Raw genomic sequence first — 23,826 nt, forward strand, 5'->3', positions numbered from 1 at the left:
AGGAAATACGGCACCTGAGAACTCAGCCGTATGAAGCCAAAAAACACAAGCAGGTCCTCAGCGAACTCCACAAACAGGCATCGGACCTTTATGCCCGGAATTGCCCGGTGAATCCAGTACTCAAAGAACAGTACCCAAAACTTGCGGAGGAAGAACGCATACTCCCCAGGGAAACGCGAGTCACTCTAGCTCAACTTCGATCTGGATACTATAACAGGTTAAACTCTTACCTATCCAGAATCAATCCCGACATTCAAAATGTATGCCCCGCTTGCAATGTGTCCCCACATGATACCAACCATCTCTTTAATTGTAATGTGGAACCAACGCCTCTAACACCCCTCTCATAATGGTCCAGGTCCACCCCTGTTGAAACTTCAAGTTTCCTTGGACTCCCGTTAGAGGACATTGACGAAAATTTGTGATTGGTCGCACCTATTGGATGGGGCGAAGCACTGCTACAACAATAATAACAACAACAACAACAACAACTGGAGTTGAATGGTGACATAATTTACTTATATACTGTAAAGATATTAAATTTTTTGTTAAAATCTGACTATTAAATTTTTTTTTTTAAGTGGGCGTGTTCGTCATCCGATTTTACTAATTTTAAGTTAGCACACACATAGTAATAGGAGTAACGTTTCTGCCAAATTTCATCATGATATCTTCAACGACTGCCAAATTACAGCTTGCAAACCTTTTAAATTACCTTCTTTTAAAAGTGGGCGGTGCCATTGTCCAAAATTTTACTAATTTTCTATTCTGCGTCATAAGGTCAACCCACCTACCAAGTTTCATCGCTTTGTCCGTCTTTGGTAATGAATTATTCCACTTTTTCGGTTTTTCGAAATTTTCGATATCGAAAAAGTGGGCGTGGTTATAGTCCGATTTCGTTCATTTTAAATAGCAATCTCAGATGAGTGCCCAGGAACTTAGATACCAAATTTCATTAAGATACCTCATAATTTACTCAAGTTATCGTGTTTACGGACAGAGGGACGGACGGACATGGCTAAATGAATTTCTTCATTTTGATATATAGAAGTCTATATCTATCTCTATTAGTTTATGCCGTTACGGATTACCGTTATGCGAACAAAATTAATATACTCTGTGAGCTCTGCTCAGCTGAGTATAAAAATGTGGCTAGCACCAAAAACAATTTTAATTTGCAACTCAAGCAAAGCACAGCCACATTCAAGGAATCATGTGGAATATATTCATACTCCTCTTTTTAGCCAACTAAAAATATGTAATGCCCAAATCCTTTTGCAAATGGACTGTGTGTGTGTAGGTGAAGTTTTGAAAAGGATACGGAAGAAGTGCAATAACTGTAATAATGCCAGGCGAACGTAAACAATAAGACGCGCAACGCATCTGCTAGCATTGTGTGAAAATTCCCGGATCAGCGGTGGCAAGAAAACGTGAACAAGCAGTCACAAAAACTGGCTGAAGGGAAATATCTACATATTAACATTGGACTGGGTCGAAAAAGGAAATGTTAAATACCTTCGTTAAATTTGAAGAATACGTTAAAAGGTTCTCAAAATACAAGAATTTTGAAATTTTTTTTGTTGTTATGTTGTGCTGTGATAGTTGAATGGTTATAGCAGCGGCGCCTAAACGTTGCCGATGAAGGAATTTAGCAGTTCCCGAAATGGATCTATACAACGAGCTTTGGCAGTTGTCTAAAATTTTTTCTTTCTTCTATTCTAATAATAATGATAAAATAATTATTGTTAGGCCTTGAGCTCGATTCAAACCCGCGATCTCACTAGAATTTTATTTAATCATTTTAAATACAGCCGAATGCATTTTTTTTTTCAAATCAAATATATTATTTCTAATTGCTGTTTTTATGTACGGGTTCCTCAAGAGTTTTGTCAAGAGCTAAATAAGTTGGCTGATCACTGCAGTGTATTCCAAGCGGAAGTTGCTGCGATTAAGGATGCGGTGGTTGGAATGCTATCCAGTGCTACTACGGTTAGGGAATTTAACATCTACTCTGATAGCCAAGCGGCTATCAAGGCCTTGAGCTCAACTACAGTGCGATCGAGGGTGGTCCGGATCACCAAATCACTTTATGCTTGATTGCCCAGCTTTTGCCGGAACTAGGCGAAAGTACTTCAGTCGCGACTCACTTGGATCTCCCGAGGATTTATCCAAAGTTGGGATCGGTATCATTCGGAGCTTTATCGTTGCTACCCAACGATTCTCTAAGTAGCTAGATCTAAGTCACCGTTATTTTTGGTGTATGTGGTATCACAACGGACCTTCGTGTTGTCCTAGTGAGCTATGCTTATCAGGGCAGCTACCACCTAACCTAACCTAACCTAGTACGGATCAGAAACAATTTTTCAAACTCGGACCTTACCACCATACCTACATATATAAAACCTAACAAACCCAGCGAGGTTTAAAATTTAGTCGAATATAAAATTAATTCTAAGGAAAGTTAAGCTATAGTACATATTATTCATTCCCCTTACTTCTTAGTTTTTTTCCTCCTCTCTTCCATTATCTTCATTTCTTCCTTCCCCATTCTCTCATTCACTTTTCCATTTTTCTGGTCTTCTTTCTCTTCGTCTTACTTCGGCGTTTCAACTTCCCTTCTTCTTCTGGCTAAAAGGACACTCCCGGAAGCTTTACGATATTTATGGTCCATTGCCAAAGATTGATGCGGTACGTTCCGGAAATTAGCACACTCAATAAGATACCAGACCGACCCCCTCGGGAACAAATTAACATGATCACAGCGAATCACAGCTTCCGGATTGTGGTACAAAGCCACGCACATTTTGAAAAATGTCTAATGGCTGCTGCTGGCCCCTCCAATGTTTGTCCAATACAAAATTTGAACGAATTCGCTGCTTTAATCTCGAATCTGGTTCTATGCAAAGTTTCAGCGACTGTTCGCGCTTTCCGCGCTGCAACTCAAAAATGGTTGAGGCCACAAAAAAAGTACATCAGGCTGGTCTTTTAGAGAACTTTACGGTATTCAACTTCGTACTGAGCGCAAATCGGGAGTAAGTTATAGGAAGCCAGATATTTGCAAAGAACTAAATTAAGCAACTTTTGACCTCGAATATCTCAACATTATTTGTAACTTTCCTCGTCATAATGTCGAAATAAAGGCGCATGCAAGTTTCCAGCTTCTTATCTCAAATTCCGAGATTTCTCCTTTTTTACCTAAAATGACTGGACTATTTTTAAATATGGCATAAGTCCGTTATTGGTTCTTACACTTTCAAAATACTAAGAGTGTACTTATACATTGTATTCGATCCATTATACAAACTGCTCGACACCGATAAAAAATTTACATTGAAAATTAATGAGCAGCCTAATGTGCACACTGCGCTGTGATGGCTCCAGTTAAGTTCATGTGCTGTAACTCGAGTGGGTGGAAGGTATAAGCAGTGACGCTTGGTTGGTTGAGGACTTAATAAGGTAGTTGTTTATAATTTTCATTGGCTATCAAGCACACATTCATAGAAACATACATAGCAACTATGCAGGATTGTTCGTTATGCCGGAATACATTAAATCATTATTTTAAATATGTTTTGATTACGCAAACGAGAGATTAATTTCCACTTAATATCTTCATTGTGGTCATCCATCCTGCAGTCGGTGCGTGTACAACAAAAAACAACAAATTAATGTAGCTTTCAGAGAATTTAGAAGCATATAGATTTACGTCCCTGGTCATTATCTACATCATAAAAAATTAGGGTGGTTTACCAAATGTACGTACATTAGACTGGGTCGGTTACCAAAAAAAAATGCAAAAAATTTCACCTTGAAGCAAATTGTAACGAATTTCAGGAACTCCGCTTATTTGCAAACTACTGCTTACGTTCGTATCGCTAAACTGTTGAATAAAACACTCCAATATTCTGTATTACAAAATGGTCTTTATTAAACTGCTTTGAACGTACTTCACTTCGCAACTGATAGCGTGTTCAAAATAAACTGAATTCCTCATGCATCAGCTTGTGCTGCTTTTATACTCTTCCGTTTCTTCGTTCGCATACTTTTAGGCGTTTCTTTTTCTAGAATTTACTACTTAGTTACCAGCTATAAACTATAGATGCACGTTTATAGCTTATCGCATGCGCGTGTTTATGTCCAATGATTGCATACTTTTATGAGTATCTCAGATATATGCCTGTGTTTGTGCGTATCTCTCCGCTGCTTCTCCGCTGCTTGTATGTGCATATGTGTAGACATAATGATTGATTTGTTTATGTACATACCCGTGACTGCTTAGTATCGCCTTAGAGATGATATTATGCCTTAGTGTTGCTAATATTCGTCACAATATGTTGATGATGTCGGAATTTGTTCGTTTTTTTTTTTTTATTCCCACAAATCGAAAAGGGTTTGTGTTTTTGTTATTTTGGTCTTGAGAAGCTCTATGATTTTCTGCCTTAAAGCATTATAAATTTTCAAATTCCTGTGGAAAATCCCAACATCTTTCTGTGCGGTCCTAATGCTATCAAATAGTTTACATACATACAGACAACATCATTTTTTTATTACTCATTTATTATCATTTCATTGTTACGTAATATCATTTATACATGTAATGGGAAAATTTGTGTACACAAGCAAGTGTCATAAGCAGGGCTTAACTTTTTTTTTCAGTTTCAATTTGTACGCATTGAATTATTAGGGTACCCGCCAAAAAACGTTTACCTTATATAAGGCTTATTTCATATACCCGCCGTGGTGTATTGATATCGTGTTCCGCCTACCACACCCAAGACCTGGGTTCAAGTCTCGGGCAAAAAAAAAACATCAAAAACTTAGAAAACAAGTTTATCCAAATAAAAAATAGTTTTTCCAAGCGGGGTTTGCCAAATAAACCGACTGTATTTCTGTCAGGAAAAGCTTCTCAGTGAAAATTCATCTGTCTTGCAGCATCTGTTCAGGTTAGTTTAGGTTGAACTTGTCGGTCCGTGAAGACCTCACATTGACTAAATGAGTCCATAGTTTTGTCAAAAATTTTGCTACCGTTCAGAGTCGGCGTAAAAAAACTATTTGCTGGAAACATTAAAAAAGAGCATGACGCCCTGCCGCAATCTCCTCGGAGAAAGGTTGCTCCAACTATTTATTTATTTAATTTTTGTTTTTATTATTATTAAGTTTTTCTATCAGGATTGAAAGCAGCGCCACCGCCGCATGCCAGTTTTTGCTAGGTAGTTTTGTAATATTGAATCCATATAAAAACATGTGAAAATTTATTTTGCATTACTCTTCCAATTCTAGTGGCACGCCGTAGACGGAAGGAAGGTCGTCAGCGTCGGCAACGCACTACTTTTAGCACTGAGCAGACACTACGTCTCGAAGTAGAGTTTCATCGTAACGAATATATTTCGAGAAATCGCCGTTATGAATTGGCTGAAACATTACGGCTCACGGAGACGCAAATAAAAATTTGGTTCCAAAATCGACGGGCGAAGGATAAGCGCATTGAGAAAGCGCAAATTGATCAGCAATATCGGTATGTGACAGATCCTTTTGTTTCATATTCATATTATTCGCACAGCCTCTATCCTATTCTCAAACTCCGTTTACATCTCTGCGGCTTGGTCAATCCTTTTATTACTCTTCTTATTCCATCAAGTATGGCGTTGGTCACCCGATTTCACATTTTGGTAAGGCTTTTAATCCAGGACAAATTTTTGCAATCCCAGCTTTTTTAGTATGAAAGTATCAGCTATTTTCTAACTTTTGAATTTTTCCGAAAGCTCACTTATAAGATTAAGCCAGTACTTACACTCCGATTTCGAGTAGTGCTTGGGTTGGGAATGATACCAAACTCGAGTAATAAATTAAATTATGGAGGAGCAGATATATTACAAATACATAATAAAAATATACGTGTGTACGCACGCTACCCGTCTCATGGCGTTTTCTTCTCTGAGAAAAATGTTACCCTCATGTTGCACTTTTAGATTCTAACTTTGGAATTAGTTCACATAGCGCTATGAAAAATAGCTCTTTTTTTTCGTACTTTTTTTTTTACTTTTCTTATTCAGTGAAAATATCGTGTGAAAGGAACACACAAACTCGCCAGAGAGAGAAGAAGAAACAAAATGGCAGCTTTATTTTTGAAAAAAATAACAGTCGCCATTCGACCAGCCCCTTGACTTACTTTTGGTAGGGCCACCACATTATGACCCATATGGCAGGATACCCGAAGAAGAGGCTTATTTTTTTTGTTCGATGTTTACAGCGGTTTGGGTCTCAATGCAGTAGCTACACAACACCAATGGTCGCCTTCAACAAACACTGTTGATCAGTCGCTCACTGATAACTTTCTGAGCGCACCGCTGAAAGAATTTTACGCCAAATTACTGAGCAAAATTTTTTTCGCTACATCCACTCAACGTGTTTATTCGGCTGTGTGGCACTTCTTTGTCCTTTCGACATGATGGTTATGAATACATTTTCTGCTCTGAATATTATAGTGAAGCTTTAAAACTAACCTAGGAAGTCCTTTACCCTAAACTTTAGGGACAATTATTTCATTTGGCAGTTGGCTCAACTCGCCATTCATAAGACACATTTTCTATCACTCAACCGACGAAAACACTTTTGTGACGTATCAACAAAAATTGTGTTCGCTGAAAGCGCCCAATGTGTGCACTTGAGGGAGCGTGTGTGTGAATTTCCGACACTTCTACTCCGAGATATTTTTGTCTATTGTAAGTGCCCTCAGTGAGTGCCGTGTAGCAGTGAAAGATCCACCTTCTTACTCTCTGCCAGATTTTCGAAAATCCTAACGGTCACAAATCTGAGTCGTCTTGTTTGCAGTCCTAGACATCAGCAGAGAAAGTGTTGAATCGAATCTTCTTCTTCCTCATCGTGACAGCTTCTGAGACTTGCACCTTGAGACCATGCAGTCATCCTAGTTGGTCCACAGTAAGTCAGTTGCCCTACTCACATGTTCCTCGACTTGCCTTAGAAAAATAAAAAATCCGCCGTGATATGGGCGGTGTAGGACGCTGGACCAGTTGTGATTCCGTTTACTCGCTCCCTTGTCATGTCAGAGAAGTTCCGTTTTCTTGGATTCACCCGCAGCCCGATTTGCCCAACAAAATTGTGGTTCGATTAAGTGTCTGTGTGAAATAGGCATAAGAGTGCAACATAAAAATAAAATGTTTTCCAGAAAAAAAACTTTCATTATGAATCAAAATAGCCTACCTTAGCCTTAAATCAACGGAAAGTAAAAACTGTCATCTTAAATTATTAGTTACAATAAAATGAACACGAAATTAATTTAAGGACAATTATGTGTATATTTTAACCAATTAGCCCCTAACGGGCTAGCCCCGTGCATACAGACATCCATAAATAGGCTCGTGCTCTAACCTTTTCTGTTTTTTATTCCCCTTTTGTTTTTTTACTTGCTCATTTCAGAAACTTTGTTGTGGCCAATGGTTTTATGACTACAATAATGGGACACAACACAAACTATCCACCACCCATGCCAATTATAACGAATCTTCATCAGAATTTCTATCCACCACAAAGCCACAACAATAATAGCGTTATACCAGCAACACCAACAATGATACCTGGACAGCCACCACCACTGATACGACCATCATCGGTGCCACCAAACGCGCAACAGCAAGCACATACTCCAATTTCATCACATACACCACTAAAAACTCTCCATGACGGCGAAACTTCAACTCCATCGTTTAGCGCCAACTTCTATACGCAAACTACTACACCTTCGACAGAGATGCAGCGACAATCCCGTACCCCACTGATGCCTACTAATCATCTTCAGCATAATGGTGTTCCTTATGCCAATATAAATGACCGAAGTTTTTACAAACAAAATAACGTTGGTACCGGCGATACAGGCCTAAGTTCGCTCATCGATTCGTGTTAATCATGCGTGGGCGCTTTGGTCTATACAATATAATATATATATTTATATATGCGTTTATATACAGCTGCGAACATACAAATAACAGTACTTGCAGTTTTTGTTAAAAAATCAAATATTTTCTTATTTATGCACGAGACAAAATCTTTGTTTTTTTATTTCCGTGCATTTCTTCATAAAACAAAGTGTTAATTGCGAGAAAGAGAAAAAGTGGATTAAAAAGACAGCGCTTTAAATATCGTTTAGGAACATGGAAGCTAATATTTCGTTGCAAAGCCATTAGTCCGCCACATGCTGGCATCCAAACGTTCTGACCAATTGCCCAAAGCTGATCGTTATTGGTAGGTTTCGCATCATGGACAGCCTTTGTTATGTCTTCCCAAAGATGTTCTATAGGGTTAAAGTGAGGAGACCGTGCTGGCCAGTCCATAACTTCAACCATATTAACACAAAGCCATTACATAGGCTTTTTTTGTTGTCTTTCAGGAAAACCAATTTGAGTGGCATTTTATCGCTGCTATGGCATCATATTTGCCAAAATTTCTACATATGCATGTTGGTCCATAACTCTATTCATTTTCGCATCATAATTTTTGTCTGCCATGCTTCACTGTTTTAAGAGTGTACTTCAGTTGATATGCCGTTGCAGGCGAACGTCGACAACATTGTTTACTATATAGTTTGGCAGCTTAAATAGAGGTTATGTTGCGAATAGAGTGGAAGGCAGTGGACTAGGCAGTCGAATGTTATATAATGAAGGAATGGTATTCGGAGTTTTTTCAAAGTTTAAAAAAAAATTGATAAAAGCTTTAATATAAATAAAGCTATTGTTTTAATAACAACAAAAACGCCTTATATATTCACTTTAAAATTTGAGTTAAATAATCTAAAGTTTTTTTTTGAAACTGAGTCGAGAACTGTGCGTGTGAATGTGCGAATTTTCACCGATCAGCTGTTAGTTGCGCTACTTGGTAAAATTTACAATGGTCGACAATATTGCCTAGAACTCGTACCATCATGTAAAAAAATGTAAACTCGTCGGTTCAAAAAAATTTTACGCCATTTGCTTGCAGGTCATTCCATATGGTTTTTGCATATTCCAAACGTTTTTCTCCACGATTTTTTGCTAGTAGCGGTTTCTTGAACTTTGTGCATAAAAGCTTGTCTCTACGCGTTCACATAGTATGTCTCTTCCCTAGGCACTAGATTATCAGCTATCAAATTATCACCCTTCTATTTTATTTCGTGCTTCCATTTAAAGATGACACCCTAGAGATTCTACTATTTCTAGAGGAAAAAATAGGCATCCTGAAATTCTTTCACTATTAACGATTATCGAAATGAATTTATATGGAAAATATAGTTATTTAAGTACCGATTAGGTTAAGTACGAAAATGAACATAATATCATTATATGTAAGCCTAAACCTGGAGATTCCATAAATAGATAGGTGCATAGTCATAGTGAAAATAAAATAGGTTTTATATTTAGATGCAGCTTTTTTGGCAGATAGCTTATAGAAAATATGTCAAATAACAGCAATTAAATTTAAAAGTCAATGGGAGTTTACGCGGTGATAACCACGCCCACTTTTTATATATATACCATTGTGGAAAACACAAAAAACCTGATTATTTAGTAAATAATATTTAATTTAATTTAATTTATTTATTATTACGGCTGTTTAGGCCTAAAACTTAAACTACTAAGTACAATTCATTATTATATCACTTATTTCTATTGAATATGCTGTTGGAATGCCATGTGATTCCGATCAGCATATTTAATGGTGTGACAAGCGGACGAGTCTGGGAGCCAGTAATTTAAGAAAGGTGCTCCCAGCTTAAGGCAACAAAATTTGGAACTTATATTTTTTAATATATTTGTATTTTAAGCTGTCGGAATGTATTGGTCTCCGATCAACAGAGCTAAACATGTCTTTGGATGTTGGAAATTGAAAATAACGTGTACCCAATCACCCCTAAACTTTGTTTAGTAAAGACGCTGTCGGAATGCATGAAGATTCCGATCAGCACAGCTCAAAATATAATGGGAGGTTGAAAAGGACGTGTTTCCAATCCCCCCTGCTCCAACTTTTGTTTGACTTTATTTTGGTTACACATCATATAATTTTATTGTTATATTAATGCTGACGGAATGCGAGTGATTCCGATCAGCAACAGTAAATATAGGCTGAAAATACCGAATTCCAGCGAAATTAGTTGTTGGAACTGTCTGGAGTTACAGGTGGCGACTGATTTTCTTTTCCTTAGGGCCGGGTGCATTGTATTTTGCTGCTACCAATATTACCATTCCCTTTTCGCGCTCCAGTATCGGTATATCATGTAAAAAAATAAAAAAAAAAAACTGTATCTTATTGGAAGGGTTTCACAATGCTCCAATAAACTTTTTTTAAAAGTATTGAAGTTATTACTACTTTTTATGTGATTAGGAAGTTCATTGAAATATTTCAGGCCCTTATAATAATACACCTAGAATGTTGAAATTTGACACGTAGACTGATATTGAGACTCTTGATAAAAATTTTCAAAACATTTTTAAAATGGGCGTGGCACCGCCCACTTGTGATAAAATCAATTTTACAAATATTATTAATCATAAATCAAAAATCGTTAAACCTATCGTAAACAAAATTCGGCAGAGAGGATGCCGAATATTATGCTTTCAAGGAAAATTAACGAAATCGGTTAAAGCCCACGCCCACTTTTATATTAAAAATTTTTAAAAGGGTTGTGGACGAATAAAAAAGAGCTTTATATCAATGGTATTTCATTTCCCAAGTGGATTTATAACAATAAATAGGAAAAACTTCAAATTTAAAAAAATGGGCGTGGCACAGCTCCTTTTATGACTAAGCAATTTTCTATGTTTCGGGAGCCATAACTCGAAGAAAAATTTACATATCGGGGAGATATTTTTTTTTAACGGGCGGTGCAACTTGTTATGTAGAAAAGTAATTTATCTGAAATGAAATGTACAACTGAAGCTCACAATGAGTATATAATGTCGCTTACATCCGAACTTAGACACCTTTACTTATTTTATTTTGATAATGACAATACGCCATAATATTTATTTACTTCTTAATAATTTCAAGCAATTTTTTATATTTTCCCGTAAAAGAAAAAGTGACATACCGCTATTTTAATGTTGAAAAACCCAAAAGCACAAATTTCGTTATCCGTTAATTTTACAACTACTACATTTTTCGAAGATTTCTTCTTTAAGTTTTATTCACTTACCAAATCATTTTAGTCTAAAAGTTTAAAATTTGTATTTTGCTTATTACAGTTTATACTGCTACATTCAAGTTGAGCACGGCTACTGCTATTTTTATGTTCACAGTTGTAGATGCATTTTCAAGTATGTATATTGAGCTTTTTTTTTTCATAACTCGTAAAATTTTTCTACTCTTTGAAAAAAATTCAGTAAGTAGTAACTTTTTACTGACAAGCATGTTTTCTATAAGTAGTAAAACTTTACTAGTAATAAGAGTATGAGTACATTTTTAGTATCAATTAAATTTTACTGGTAACTGCAATACGCAATGCACTAACAATTTCCTGCAGTATGCCCATAGCCGCTGTTAGCCAATTATGAGAATTATTTTGTGACTGCATTTAATTTTGTCTAAAAACTATTATATTTTGGACAACTATATTTTTAATTAAAGCTATATAGAATTAGGTTTTTTTTTTGTTAAATAAGACATTTTGCAATTCACTAAACAAAAAATAAATAAAATGAAAGTACATTGTATGTACATATGTATGTTTTCCGAAGAAAGGTAGCTTTTAAAATGCGGAGGGGGTAAGTATGTGTTCATATTCTTATAATTTGTAGGTATTGAAGATCATTCAAGGAGAATGCAAGGAAAATTACCTTTTCGCATTCAGCCATTCATCCATTGTTTATTTCTGGGTGCTTTTTGTGAAAAAAAAGAAATGAATAAAGCAATAAGACAGTAATAAGTAAGAGGTCAGTGCATAAGATGAAGTCAAAACACTTCATAGAAATGTTGATTAGAGGAGGGTATACACTAGGCCGGGTCGATTTGTGGGGAGGCAAAAAAATCGCCCATTGCTCTGTGAAAATCATATTCTAGGGATCAAAATAAGAAACTTTGCCGAAGGAACCATACCTCTAAAACGAATTCTGATGTCCCCCTCTTTGGATCGTAGGGGCAAATTTTGAAAAATCCCACTTTGAAATGCCTATGTTTGGAGTTTATTTTTCTCTTTAGAAATTTATTTAGTCAAAACATATGTAAATGAAAAAATGTATTTAACTTAGTAATAGAAAAGAAATTTAAAAAAATTATTAGAAATTAGCGTTTTTACAACCCCCTTTTAAAACCAAGGCATCACTGTGACACAATTGCAGATCGTAAAATTGCTTGTGTTGTTTTTTTTTAAGCCACCACAAGACACAGCAGGTAGAATTGAAATTGCCCCTACCCAAAAGCTCGACCCAAAGGGGGGGGGGGGGGGGGGAATTCGTTTTAGAGGTACGGTTCCTTCGGCAAAGTTTCTTATTTTGATCCCTAGAATACGATTTTCACAGAGCAATGAGCGATTTTTAAATCGACCCGCCCTAGTATACACCAAACAAAATTACTAGTAAGCCTTTTACCGTTAGTAGTATTCAAAAATGAGAAACATTTGCATATCTCTTGAACTGGCAAGAGACAAGGGTAGCAAAGAAAAGACAAGGAAAGAAACTAAAGGAAAATCTTCCGCAACCAATTGAGGGAGAAGCCCGTTTTTAGGAGCGGAAGAAGAAGAGTTAACGTCCCACTCCCAGGACCGTAATTGAAGCTATGATATATTGAAAGCAAGCTGACTAGTGTCATAATGGTGCTTGACGAGTCTAATAAACCGTTAAAAATAAAAACGAGGTAAGTAATAACTCAAACTTAAGGTGGCTAAAGCTAGTTGTTCCAGATCTTTAAAATCATGGTACTAGCGAGGAAAAACGAGGAAACTTGCTGTTTCAACAGGGTGGACCATAATGAAAGGGGTGTTAGAGGCGTTGGTTCCACATTAAAATTGAAGAGATGGTTGGTGTCATGTGGAGACACATTGCAAGCGGGGCATACATTTTTTATGTCGGGGTTGATTCTGGATAGGTAAGAGTTTAACCTGTTACAGTATCCAGAACGAAGTTGAGCTAGAGTGACTCGCGTTTCCCTGGGGAGTATGCGTTCCTCTTCCGCAAGTTTTGGGTACTGTTCTTTGATTACTGGATTCACCGGGCAATTCCTGGCATAAAGGTCCGACGCCTGTTTGTGGAGTTCACCAAGGACCTGCTTGTGTTTTTTTGCTTCATACGGCTGAGCTCTCAGGTGCCGTATTTCCTCAAAATCCTAGGCGGTGTTGGCTCATCAATCAGATGTCTGTTGGGATGCCCAAGTTTCTGGGTATTCAACAGAACCTGTTTGGTTCGCATCTCATTTCTCTCCCTGATGGAGAGTATTCTCGCCTCATTATGTAGGTGGTGTTATGGGGACATAAGAAGGAAGCCCGTGGCGATTCTGAGAGCAGTATTTTGGCAGGCCTGTAGCTTCTTCCAGTGGGTAGTTTTTATGCTTGGCGACCATATAAGGGACGCGTAGACTGCAATCGGCTGGCCAATTGCTTTGTATGTGGAATGAGCGTTTCTTTGTCTTTTCCCCAGGTACTGCCAGCAAGGGATTTGAGGATTTTATTACGGCTCTGGATTTTCGGAACAATTGCGGCTGCATGCACACCGAAATGTAGATCCTGATCAAACGTCACACCCAAGATTTTGGGGTGTAGGACAGTCGGTAGCGTAATGCCATCGACGTGGATGTTCAAAATGGTCGACATTTGGGACGTCCATGTTGTAAATAAGGTCGCGGAGTATTTAGTCGGTGATAATTCCAGGTTTCGCGAGGCGAAAAAACTAGATAGATCAGGGAGGTAGCCGTTTATTCTGTTGCAAAGCTCATCGATCTGTGGGCCTGGGCCTGTGGCCATTATTGTGCAGTCATCGGCGTAGGAAACGATAGTAACTCCTTCTGGTGGTGAAGGTAGCTTAGATATGGGGATAGGACCCCACCCTGTGGAACCCCTTGTTTAATTCTTCTTGGTTTTGATGTTTCGTTTCTAAATTGCACCGATGCCTGCCGACCACCCAGATAATTTGCGGTCCACCTTTTAAGACATGTGGGAAGGGTAGACCCTTCCAGGTCTTGCAGTAACGTGCCATGGTTGACCGTATCAAAAGCTTTTGATAGGTCTAGCGCAACGAGTACTGTTCTATGGTGGGGGTTTTGATTTAAACCGCAATTTATCTGGGTGCTGATGGCATTTAGTGCAGTGGTGGTGCTATGGAGTTTTCTGAAGCCATGCTGATGACAGGCAAGCTGCAAATTAGCTTTGAAGTAGGGAAGCAAAATGGCTTCAAGCATCTTTGCTACTGGCGATAGGAGAGATATCGGGCGATACGACTCTCCTATGTTAGCTGGTTTCCCAGGCTTTAGTAGCGGGACCACCTTGGCCATTTTCCATTTTGCGGTTCTGGTTCCACCAAAACAAAGGTGGAAAGGGACAGGTTGAAGACATATGCTAAATATTTGAAACCCTCTTTCCCTAGGCTTTTAAGCATCGGCATGGCTATGCCGTCTGGGCCCACTGCTTTGGATGGTTTAGCATGACCGATGGCATCCTCAACCTCCCTGGCGGTGATGGTAATTGGTGACGCGCTGAATTTATGTTTATGTGCGTGTCTGTTGGCCCTCCGTCTATCTTCGTCGACCGTAGAATGCATTATATATTGTCGGCAGAAAGCGCTCGCGCATTTTTTCGCATCCGACAGCACTTTATCGCCAAAGGCGATGGAAACTTTGTCATTGTGCTAGACGGATTCGATAGGAACTTTACGGTGGACCAGTTTACCTACACTGGCAGAGAGGTTACAACCGCTTAGGTGCTCCTCCCATTTCGCCCGGTTGTGTTCATCCACAAGCAATCTGATGCGTTGGTTTATATCCCTTATTTGGGGGTCGCCGGGATCGAGCTGCCTTATAAGGTTACGATCTCTCGCTAAATTTGCGGCCTCCGCCGGGAAGTGGGGCCGCATTTCGGGAATACTACCGGCGGGAATGAAACGAGCCAATGCGGATTCAATGACCTTGCGGAAAGCACGCTCCCCTTGGCGGACATCAGTCGGGATAGGGAGGGCAGCAGCGGTTGTCTGTAAAGGATTTGTATTCGTCCCACTTTCCTTTTTTTAAGCTTATGAGAGTGCGTTTTTCTGTGACGGTAAAGTCGGCGGTACGCTCGAGCGAAATAAGTATATAAGTTACCATCGGCTGCCAGTTGACGCAGTTTACGAGTTCTGCGCTCACGATTGAAATATCCGGCGAGCTGTGACATCTTCCTACCATACGTGTGGGGGCTTCTCCGTTTATTGTGCAAAACGTCGTTTCTTCTATTTGATCCGCCAACATCTCACCCCTACTGTCTGCCCGCAAGTTTGAATGCCATAGATCGTGATGGGCATTAAAATCGCCTATGATAATGTGATTGTTGCCAGTGAGTAAGGCGCTGATGTTAGGGCGGTATCCACTGGGGCAACAGGTGGCAGGAGGGATACAGATGTTGATGATTTCTAGGTTCGCATCTCCTGACCGGACAGATAAGCCTTGACGTTCTAAGACCCTGTCCCTGCGGTCGATGCCGGGATCAAATATATGATATTGCACAGTGCGGTGTATGATAAACGCGAGGCGCCGCCCCCATTTCCGCTCTCGCGATCTTTTCTGTGGGCATGCAGATCTTGCTGTGAGTTTAGTCTCTTGCATCGCAGCAATGCGGATGTTGTGCCGCTTCATGAAGTCGACTATCTCCGTGATCTTCCCAGTTAATCCATTGCAGTTTAACTGCAGAATTCTGAAGGGCATAGGGGGAGACGTCGTCACTCTGGGAGTAAGTGACGGGTGACTACGCCTGGGTTGGGGAATGCTAGGACTCAACTGCTGTTGTGGCCCTGGGACTGGACGTCCTTGGGTAAGCATAGGGGTACCCGGTGTATTTGGGTATGCGGCCTGGCAACATGGCGCAATGAAACCCGTCGAGGGGTTGCCGTCGCGGAGACCAGAACATCTAGGACAGTGGCACCGTCCATGGCAAGAGCTGCATTGGGCGGATGTCGCAAACATATGACGCAGAATGGCATTTAATTTATACGTTCACAGAGTATTTTACCGTCGCTCTATTACTATGAGCGTTATTACTTACGTGAGGATGTCCAAGTAACGTTTAACTACACGGGATTTGTATATAGATTATTATAATTAGAAAAGTAATATTGAAAAGATTAAAGTTAGTACAGAGTATAATTGTAAAATTCAAGTAATGTTCTTTCTCCCGCCGCTCGTGTTCAACTATTGTCGTTGTTCGTATAACTTCGTTCAAATACCCACGCCAACAGAGTAGAGTGTTGTAGATATATGGAAAACGCAGGGATGTAATTATGTGGCGTGACACATATATATTCTGTGCTGGCAAACGGTGCAAAGGGAGGTAGGGACTAAGAGTCTGTTTCCCTGACCTACACAATTGCTGCCGGAAAAGAGGGGTGGAGAAGACGGGGGCAGAGGCTGATTCTCGGCATTGTTCCCGACTCTACTACGGCGGTTGTAGGTAAGAGTGGGAGCTGCCGTATGAGTTGGTGGCGCCGTGGGGCGCGAGCAGCAGCGGTTACTTGTTTTGGCTTGCTGAGCAGCGGGGCTGCTAGAAAGTAAGGGGGGGCTAAGGCGCAGACTACGGGACGTCCTAGGGCGTGAACAGCAAGGAGCCCCAAAAGATTTATAGAAGTTACGTGGACGTCTGGTTTTGGGATATAGCCCAGAACGACCTGTCCGATGCAACCATCCCTTACACGAGACACACTGACAAGAGTATGACCGTCTTAAAAAGATTCTTTTCTGGCAGGTGCAGCAAAACCATTTCTCAGGACCGGGGTCAGGAGACGGACCCGGATTGGGTTCGATACCTTCCCGGAGCAAGAGAATATGGAGCAGTCCCGCTGCAAGGAGCTGCAGGGAGGATGACAATTTGTGGGAGGGACGCAACAAATTAAATGGGGTTACACTGAAATTACAGTCCTTGGTCGGAAAAAATCCCGAGTCGCTCCGGTACATAGAACCGACTGCCTTGGGAAGCGCCTTAGTACCCTATAATTATGAAGCGACTCTGTGTCACCACAAGCCATATCGATGTACTTCGAAAATCGACCCTGGACGAAAAAAGTTGTGTTTTTTCGTCCTCTGTCATCACTATATCGAAAGAATCGAAAGAAAGCTAGGTACGACCTTGAGGTTCTCCAGTCAAATTAATTAGTTAGCACAGCAGTTAGGCTGGTATAGGAACGTGATACTACCGGAACAAGCTGGATTCTTCTCCCGCCAAGACTGTCATAACGGCACAATACCCTAAAAGCAAGATGGCTGCCATCCTGTTGTGATGCTTTTCTCAATAGTTTGGATAAAGTGGTCGATCCGAATGTTCTGGTCCACGAACAAAGGTGCTAGTACCGCACCGTACCGAATTTAGATCCAAAAAATGACTGCCTTTATGAGTATCCTCCCCTAAACCGTCGGTGTTTTTGCCGTTAATAAAATAACAACGAATATTTTTTTGTTCTGCTTAACTTTATATATCTACTACAGGGCGCCATGTTGTTGTTGTAACGATAAGGACACTCCCCAAAGGCCTTGGGGAGTGTTATCGAGTTGATGGTCCTTTGCCGGATGCAGATCCGGTAAGTTCCGGTACCAAGCCCGACCATCTCGGGAACGATTTGTTTAGACCACATGCGACCTTCTAGGCCATCCCGCCCTCCCACCACCTAGATCCATGAGGAGGTCGCGGTCGCCATAGCCTGGGCACTTAATGAAACAGAATTCGCCACGGATAGGTGAGGTTGAGAATTGGGTTTGGAGAAGCTGTGTATTGCGCTGGCAACCTTAAAGGGCTGCGCTACACAAACCCCTTGAATCCAGTATTTTAGTCGCCTCTTACGACAGGCATACCTGCCGCGGGTATATTCTAACCCCTAACCCGCCATCTTTCGTAAATGTAACTATACTGCCTGCGGTTTTAGTGGGATCTCTCAATGATACCAAAGTTATATCGATTCGTTGACTGCCTTCTTCTTGTTCTGGGTTTCTTGTTTATTTAGAGGCACTTTCATTCTTTAAAGGTTTTGTGAAGTGTTGCCGACATGATGAAAAATTTAAAATTAATCCAGATTGAAAAATCAATTTAATCAATCTGCTACGCTGCGAGTCTAGTAAAGGATAATACTTCGTCGACTCTTGCCCTAACTTCTTGTTCCGTTTACACATATTGATCTTACATTGCTTTCACAAAGCCTGCATCTCTTTCCTGACGTTCTACCCATTTTGTATTAACGTGGCTAACTACTTCTAATAATAAGCCTTAAATTGTACAATTGATAATCTGCTATTTTTATACTCAGCTGAGCAGAGCTCACAGAGTATATTTTGTTCGCATAACGGTAAACTAATCGAGATAGATATAGACTTCTATATATCAAAATGATCTGGGTGAAAAAAGAAATTCATTTAGTCATGTCCGTCCGTCTGTCCGTCCGTCTGTCCGTCCGTCTGTAAACACGATAGCTTGAGTAAGTTTTGAGGTATCTTGACGAAAGTTTGGTATGCAGGTTCCTGGGCGCTCATCTCAGATCTCTGTTTAAAATGAACGAAATCGGACTACAACCACGCCCACTTTTTCGATATCGAAAATTTCGAAAAACCGAAAAAGTGCGATAATTCATTACCAAAGACGGATAAAGCGTGGCAATGGGCGTGGCACCGCCCACTTTTAAAAGAAGGTAATTTAAAAGTTTTGCAAGCTGTAATTTGGCAGTCGTTGAAGATATCATGATGAAATTTGGTAGGCACGTTACTCCTATTACTATATGTGTGCTAAATAAAAATTAGCGAAATCGGATGACGAACACGCCCACTTTTAAAAAAAAAAATTTTTTAAGTCAAATTTTAACAAAAAATTTAATATCTTTACAGTATAAAAGTAAATTATGTCAACATTCGACTCCAGTAATGATATGGTGCAACAAAATACAAAGATAAAAGAAAATTTCAAAATGGGCGTGGCTCCGCCCATTTTCATTTAGTTAGCCTAGAATACTTTTAATGCCATAAGTCGAACAAAAATTTACCAATCCTTCTCAAATTTGGTAGGGGCATAGATTCTTTAATTTTTTTTTTTTTTATAGATTCTATGACGGTAATTGTTATCTGTGAAAATGGGCGAAATCGGTGGAAGCCACGCCCAGTTTTTATACACAGTCCACCGTCTGTCCTTCCGCTCGGCCGTTAACACAATAACTTGAGCAAAAACCGATATATCTTTACTAAACTTAGCCCACGTACTTATCTGAACTCACTTTATCTTGGTATAAAAAATGGCCGAAATCCGACTATGACCACGCCCACTTTTCCGATATCGAAAATTACGAAAAATGAAAAAATGACAATTCTGTACCAAATATGAAAAAAGAGATGAAACATGGTAATTGGATTGGTTTTTTGACGCAAAATATAACTTTAGAAAAAACTTTGTAAAATAGGTGTGAAAATGGAAAAGTTCTGGGGGTCGATGCCGGTTGTGCGTTATGGTAAAGTGAAAAGTATTAACACCAATTCACCAGGATTATTGATTCTCGTTTTGCGTTAAAACTTCAAATTGAAGCGAAGTGAAAACAAAGTTAACGCCGATACAAATTTTGTGTTAACGTTTGAATTTAAAAAAATTGTCAAACAAACAACATCAAATAAAAAGAAAACAAAAACAAAAGAAATCTGTCATAATTTATCATTCAGCAAAGAAAACTTCACACATCGTAAATTCAAATGTTATTGAGCTAACAGTTTTCACAGCAGTTATAAGAATCGCATTTTCGAACTTAGTGAAGTTAACAAATTAAAACATTAAGTGATAACCAAAGTGATAAATTTTTTTTCACTTCACTATAACGCTCAACCGGAATGGACACCCTGCAACCCGAAACCAAAAGCCCTTGGAATCATGGCAGGAATACTGTTCGTGGTATTACATATATAAATAAATTAGCGGTACCCGACAGAAGATGTTCTGGGTCACCCTGGTCCACATTTTGGACGATATCTCGAAAACGCCTTCACATATACAACTAAGGGCTACTCCCTTTTAAAACCCTCATTAATTTTTTTAATTTGATACCCATATCGTACAAACACATTCTAGAGTCACCCCTGGTCCACCCTTATTGCGATATCGTGAAAAGGCGTCGACCTACAGAACTAAGGCCGACTACGTTTTATTAATCATTAACACCTTCCATTTGATACAGATGTCATACAAACACATTCCAGGGTTACTCTAGGTTCATTTTGCTTAATGGTGATTTTCCCTTATTTTGTCTCCAAAGCTCTCAGCTGAGTATGTAATGTTCGGTTACAGCCGAACTTAGCTTTCCTTACTTGTTTTAAGGTAACACCCACATTCACTACCACCACTCGCTGCATTACACAACAGATAACTATAATAAATGTTTATCACACAGTTCACTACTTACGTTTGATTGAATAAATATTATTTTTTCTCACCATTACTTTCTTTACAGATTTGCCTTAATTTTTTCAGTCCATAAATGGAAATCCAATGTCCCAAAAATCGTTTTGCACAAACTTTTCATTATCTTATCAAACAACAACAGTTACTCTAACAGCTGATATTACTCCATGGCGTGGTGAGATACGATACAGTAGCTTCCATAAAATTTAAATAAAGGAAAAACGAGGTGCACAAACTTTCTATGATTCAAATAATGTTTAGCTTACCAAATTTTTTTTCGTTCTTTTCCTTTTGTTGGTGCTTGCAAAGCTTACATTAGCCGTGTTTTTTAACACGCGTATAGTCGTTTACGCTTAAACTTGATATGGACTGCTAATCGACAAACTTTAAATACACCTCTGAAATTGCTGCGCATAAATTTTGTCCTACTAAATTTCAATACGCATTATACTCAGATGTAACTGAAATATGTGTCTTTGTTTCACCCTGTACCCTAATTCTATGTATTCTATCTGTGTCCACAATTCATCGCAACTGATTCAGCTATATGTTATACCCTATGGCCATCAGAGCGTTGCGTCTCCGCTTTTCGGTACACCCTGTTGCTGTAGCTAGTTGTTTAACCACAGCCGCTAGATGGGTCTCCTAAGCATTATCTAAGCGAAGATAGGCGTTTTTTAACAGGCGCAAACGAAACGTATACGCGCGTGTTAAAAAACACGGCTATTATTTATTTTTATGCGAAAATATATATGGTCGTAAATTTTATGAGTCTGAGACGTATTCGCAATAATTTCTTTTATTAAATAATTTGTATTTCTTTTTAATGATGGAAAACCAATTAATTAAATTAATAAAAGAAATAATTGTGAATTCGTCTCAAGCTCATTAGATTTAGGAAGTTAAGAAATGAATATACTTTAAATTAAAGAAATTATATAAATGTATATGCATGAACAGACACATTGTGAATACATACAAGTGAAAAATCTTCGCTAATTCCTCCATGTACCTGCTGCCAAGGTAGGTTTTCAAGAAAGAAATATTTTGGGATATAACTTCTATTTTGGATGGTTAATAACAGGCATGCTTAACGAACGAAACGATATCATTTCGTTACGATAATCAACGTTAATAAACGAAACGAAGTCATTTCGTTTCGTTTATTAACGTTAAGAACGCCAAATTAACGTTAATTTGACGATCTTAACGTTAATAAACGAAACGAAATGACTTCGTTTCGTTTATTAACGTTGATTATCGTAACGAAATGATATCGTTTCGTTCGTTAAGCATGCCTGGTTAATAAAACAGGGGAAGTTCACCATCTTCTCTTTCTTCCATTTCTTTCCTTTACAGTGATGTATTTTTGCTTATACCTATATGACACTGCTTTATTTTCGTGTATTTGTTCTTGTATTTTATCTTAAATTTTTTGTCGCACTCCTTCCTAATACGGCTTTAGTACTGGTGTAAGTGTGTAAACTATATTTCAAAAAACTAACGAAATACAAGGAAAATACAATCTAGTACATTAAAAACAAATGAGCCAGTTTGTATTTCGATAGGTTTTTTTGACATTCGGCCGTTTTTTCTTTATTTTTTTCTGCCACATGAAAATTTTGTTTTTAGTTTGAAAATTTGGTGCATAAAAACACAATTAAAATCAAATTTCTTGTGAAAAAAGTGAACCATTAAGGACCGAAATAATTTTCGTGTGTTATTTGCATTTTTTTTTATTGGTAAAAGTGTTAATGTAAAAATAAAATGTAAAACATAAACAAAAACAGTCAAACTCACCAATTTTTGGGAGAATAGTGGTCTCGCTTTTTCATGATAGAAATTATTTTTGTGTTTTGAAGTTCCGATAAAGTTTCATCAGTTTTTTTAGCTTGGAATCCAAGAAAAAATAAAGCAGTATCATATATGCTTTATTCTATTAATTAGTTGACATGGTTGCATTTATGATCTTACAACTCGGCCAACCTGAAACTGTATCGACTTCGATACATTATCTTAATTTCTATTTTCACTGTCGTACATTTCTTAATCTGATACAATTCGCTATTTGTGTTCAGAGTTACAGCTCGCACTGTATTGACCTTGATACATTATAACTTAACTTCTATCTTCACTATCGTACATTTCTTAATCTAATACCTAATCCATGGCGGAAGGATACAAGGTAGCAGCATGGGACAGCTTATTATAAACTTTTTTTATTTGATTTGTTCCATCAACTTCCTGCGCAGTACGATTTTGACATTTGTCCATCGAATTTACAAAAACAAAGTACATGGAATTCTTATTTATGTTTGTAGGTATGTCACCATGCTGCCATCTTTTATCGTTCCGCCATGACCTAATCTAATAGAATTCGCTATTTGTGTTCAGAGTTACAGCTCGGCCAATCTGACAATGTAATCGACCTCGATACAGTATAACTTAATTTCTAACAAATATTAGTCTGGTTCTACTGTGAAATATTTTCTTTGAAAACGGCTCACTAATGCCTTCAACTCAGCAAGTGTTTTGGCCGGTAACAGTAGATGTGCATTTGGCACTACATTGCCTATGCCGTGTATTATGAAATCGATGATTTCTGTTTCGCATATGTTTGCCCGTTTTCCTATTGCCTGCATCAATAGAACGTAGCAATGTTATGACTCGCCCTTTTTGTCCCACTTGCGTCTTGCCAACATTTTATAAACTTCGTTCCTCTGTATCGGCACATCAAATTCCATCGTAAGGGCCTTTTTTAACTCGGCATAGCTTAACGCTTTGGTGGTGGTAAGGAAAACTTTGGCTGTTCCCACCAGGTAGCGACGAAGAGCCAGCAATTTAAATCGTTCGTCTATTCTTGACGACTCCATTACTTCTTCGAAGTTATGTCCCACCGTCACTGATATATCATCACCACTGAACTTGGAAACAGCATGCTCTATATCGGCAAAATCCAGTCTACGTTGCTGTTGTACCCCAGTACTAGCTCTTAGCTCGTCGATTTCCCTCATTAATTTTAACATCTCCATACGTTTTCGTAGCGCCACCAGTTCGTCATCCACACTTATGGTCGTGGCTCTTACGTCAATTTGGGCAGAGTTTGATGGGGCAGCAGCAAAAACATCGTGAACGGCAGGTGTTGAAGTGAACTCAACCAAAACATCGGTAGTAGAGGCAGTTGGAACGGCAGTGGCGGCGGTATGGACGGCAGTGACAGCAGTGGCGGCAGAGCAGACGGTAGCGGCGGAAGA

General features: G+C 38.9%; 1 protein-coding gene across 1 annotated transcript in view; it reads left to right on the forward strand.

Annotated features, from left to right (window-relative positions):
• ro (transcription factor rough) overlaps nt 1-7,921 on the forward strand; it is a 30,404-nt gene extending 22,483 nt beyond the window's left edge. Inside the window, exons 3-4 of the mRNA XM_067768875.1 lie at nt 5,281-5,515; nt 7,438-7,921. Coding sequence (XP_067624976.1) covers nt 5,281-5,515; nt 7,438-7,921 — 719 coding nt within the window. The remainder of the gene's footprint in view (nt 1-5,280; nt 5,516-7,437) is intronic.
• The last annotated feature ends 15,905 nt before the right edge of the window (nt 7,922-23,826 follow it).

Source organism: Eurosta solidaginis, chromosome 1 (assembly GCF_040869045.1).
Source record: "Eurosta solidaginis isolate ZX-2024a chromosome 1, ASM4086904v1, whole genome shotgun sequence".
NCBI classification, from domain to species: domain Eukaryota; kingdom Metazoa; phylum Arthropoda; class Insecta; order Diptera; family Tephritidae; genus Eurosta; species Eurosta solidaginis.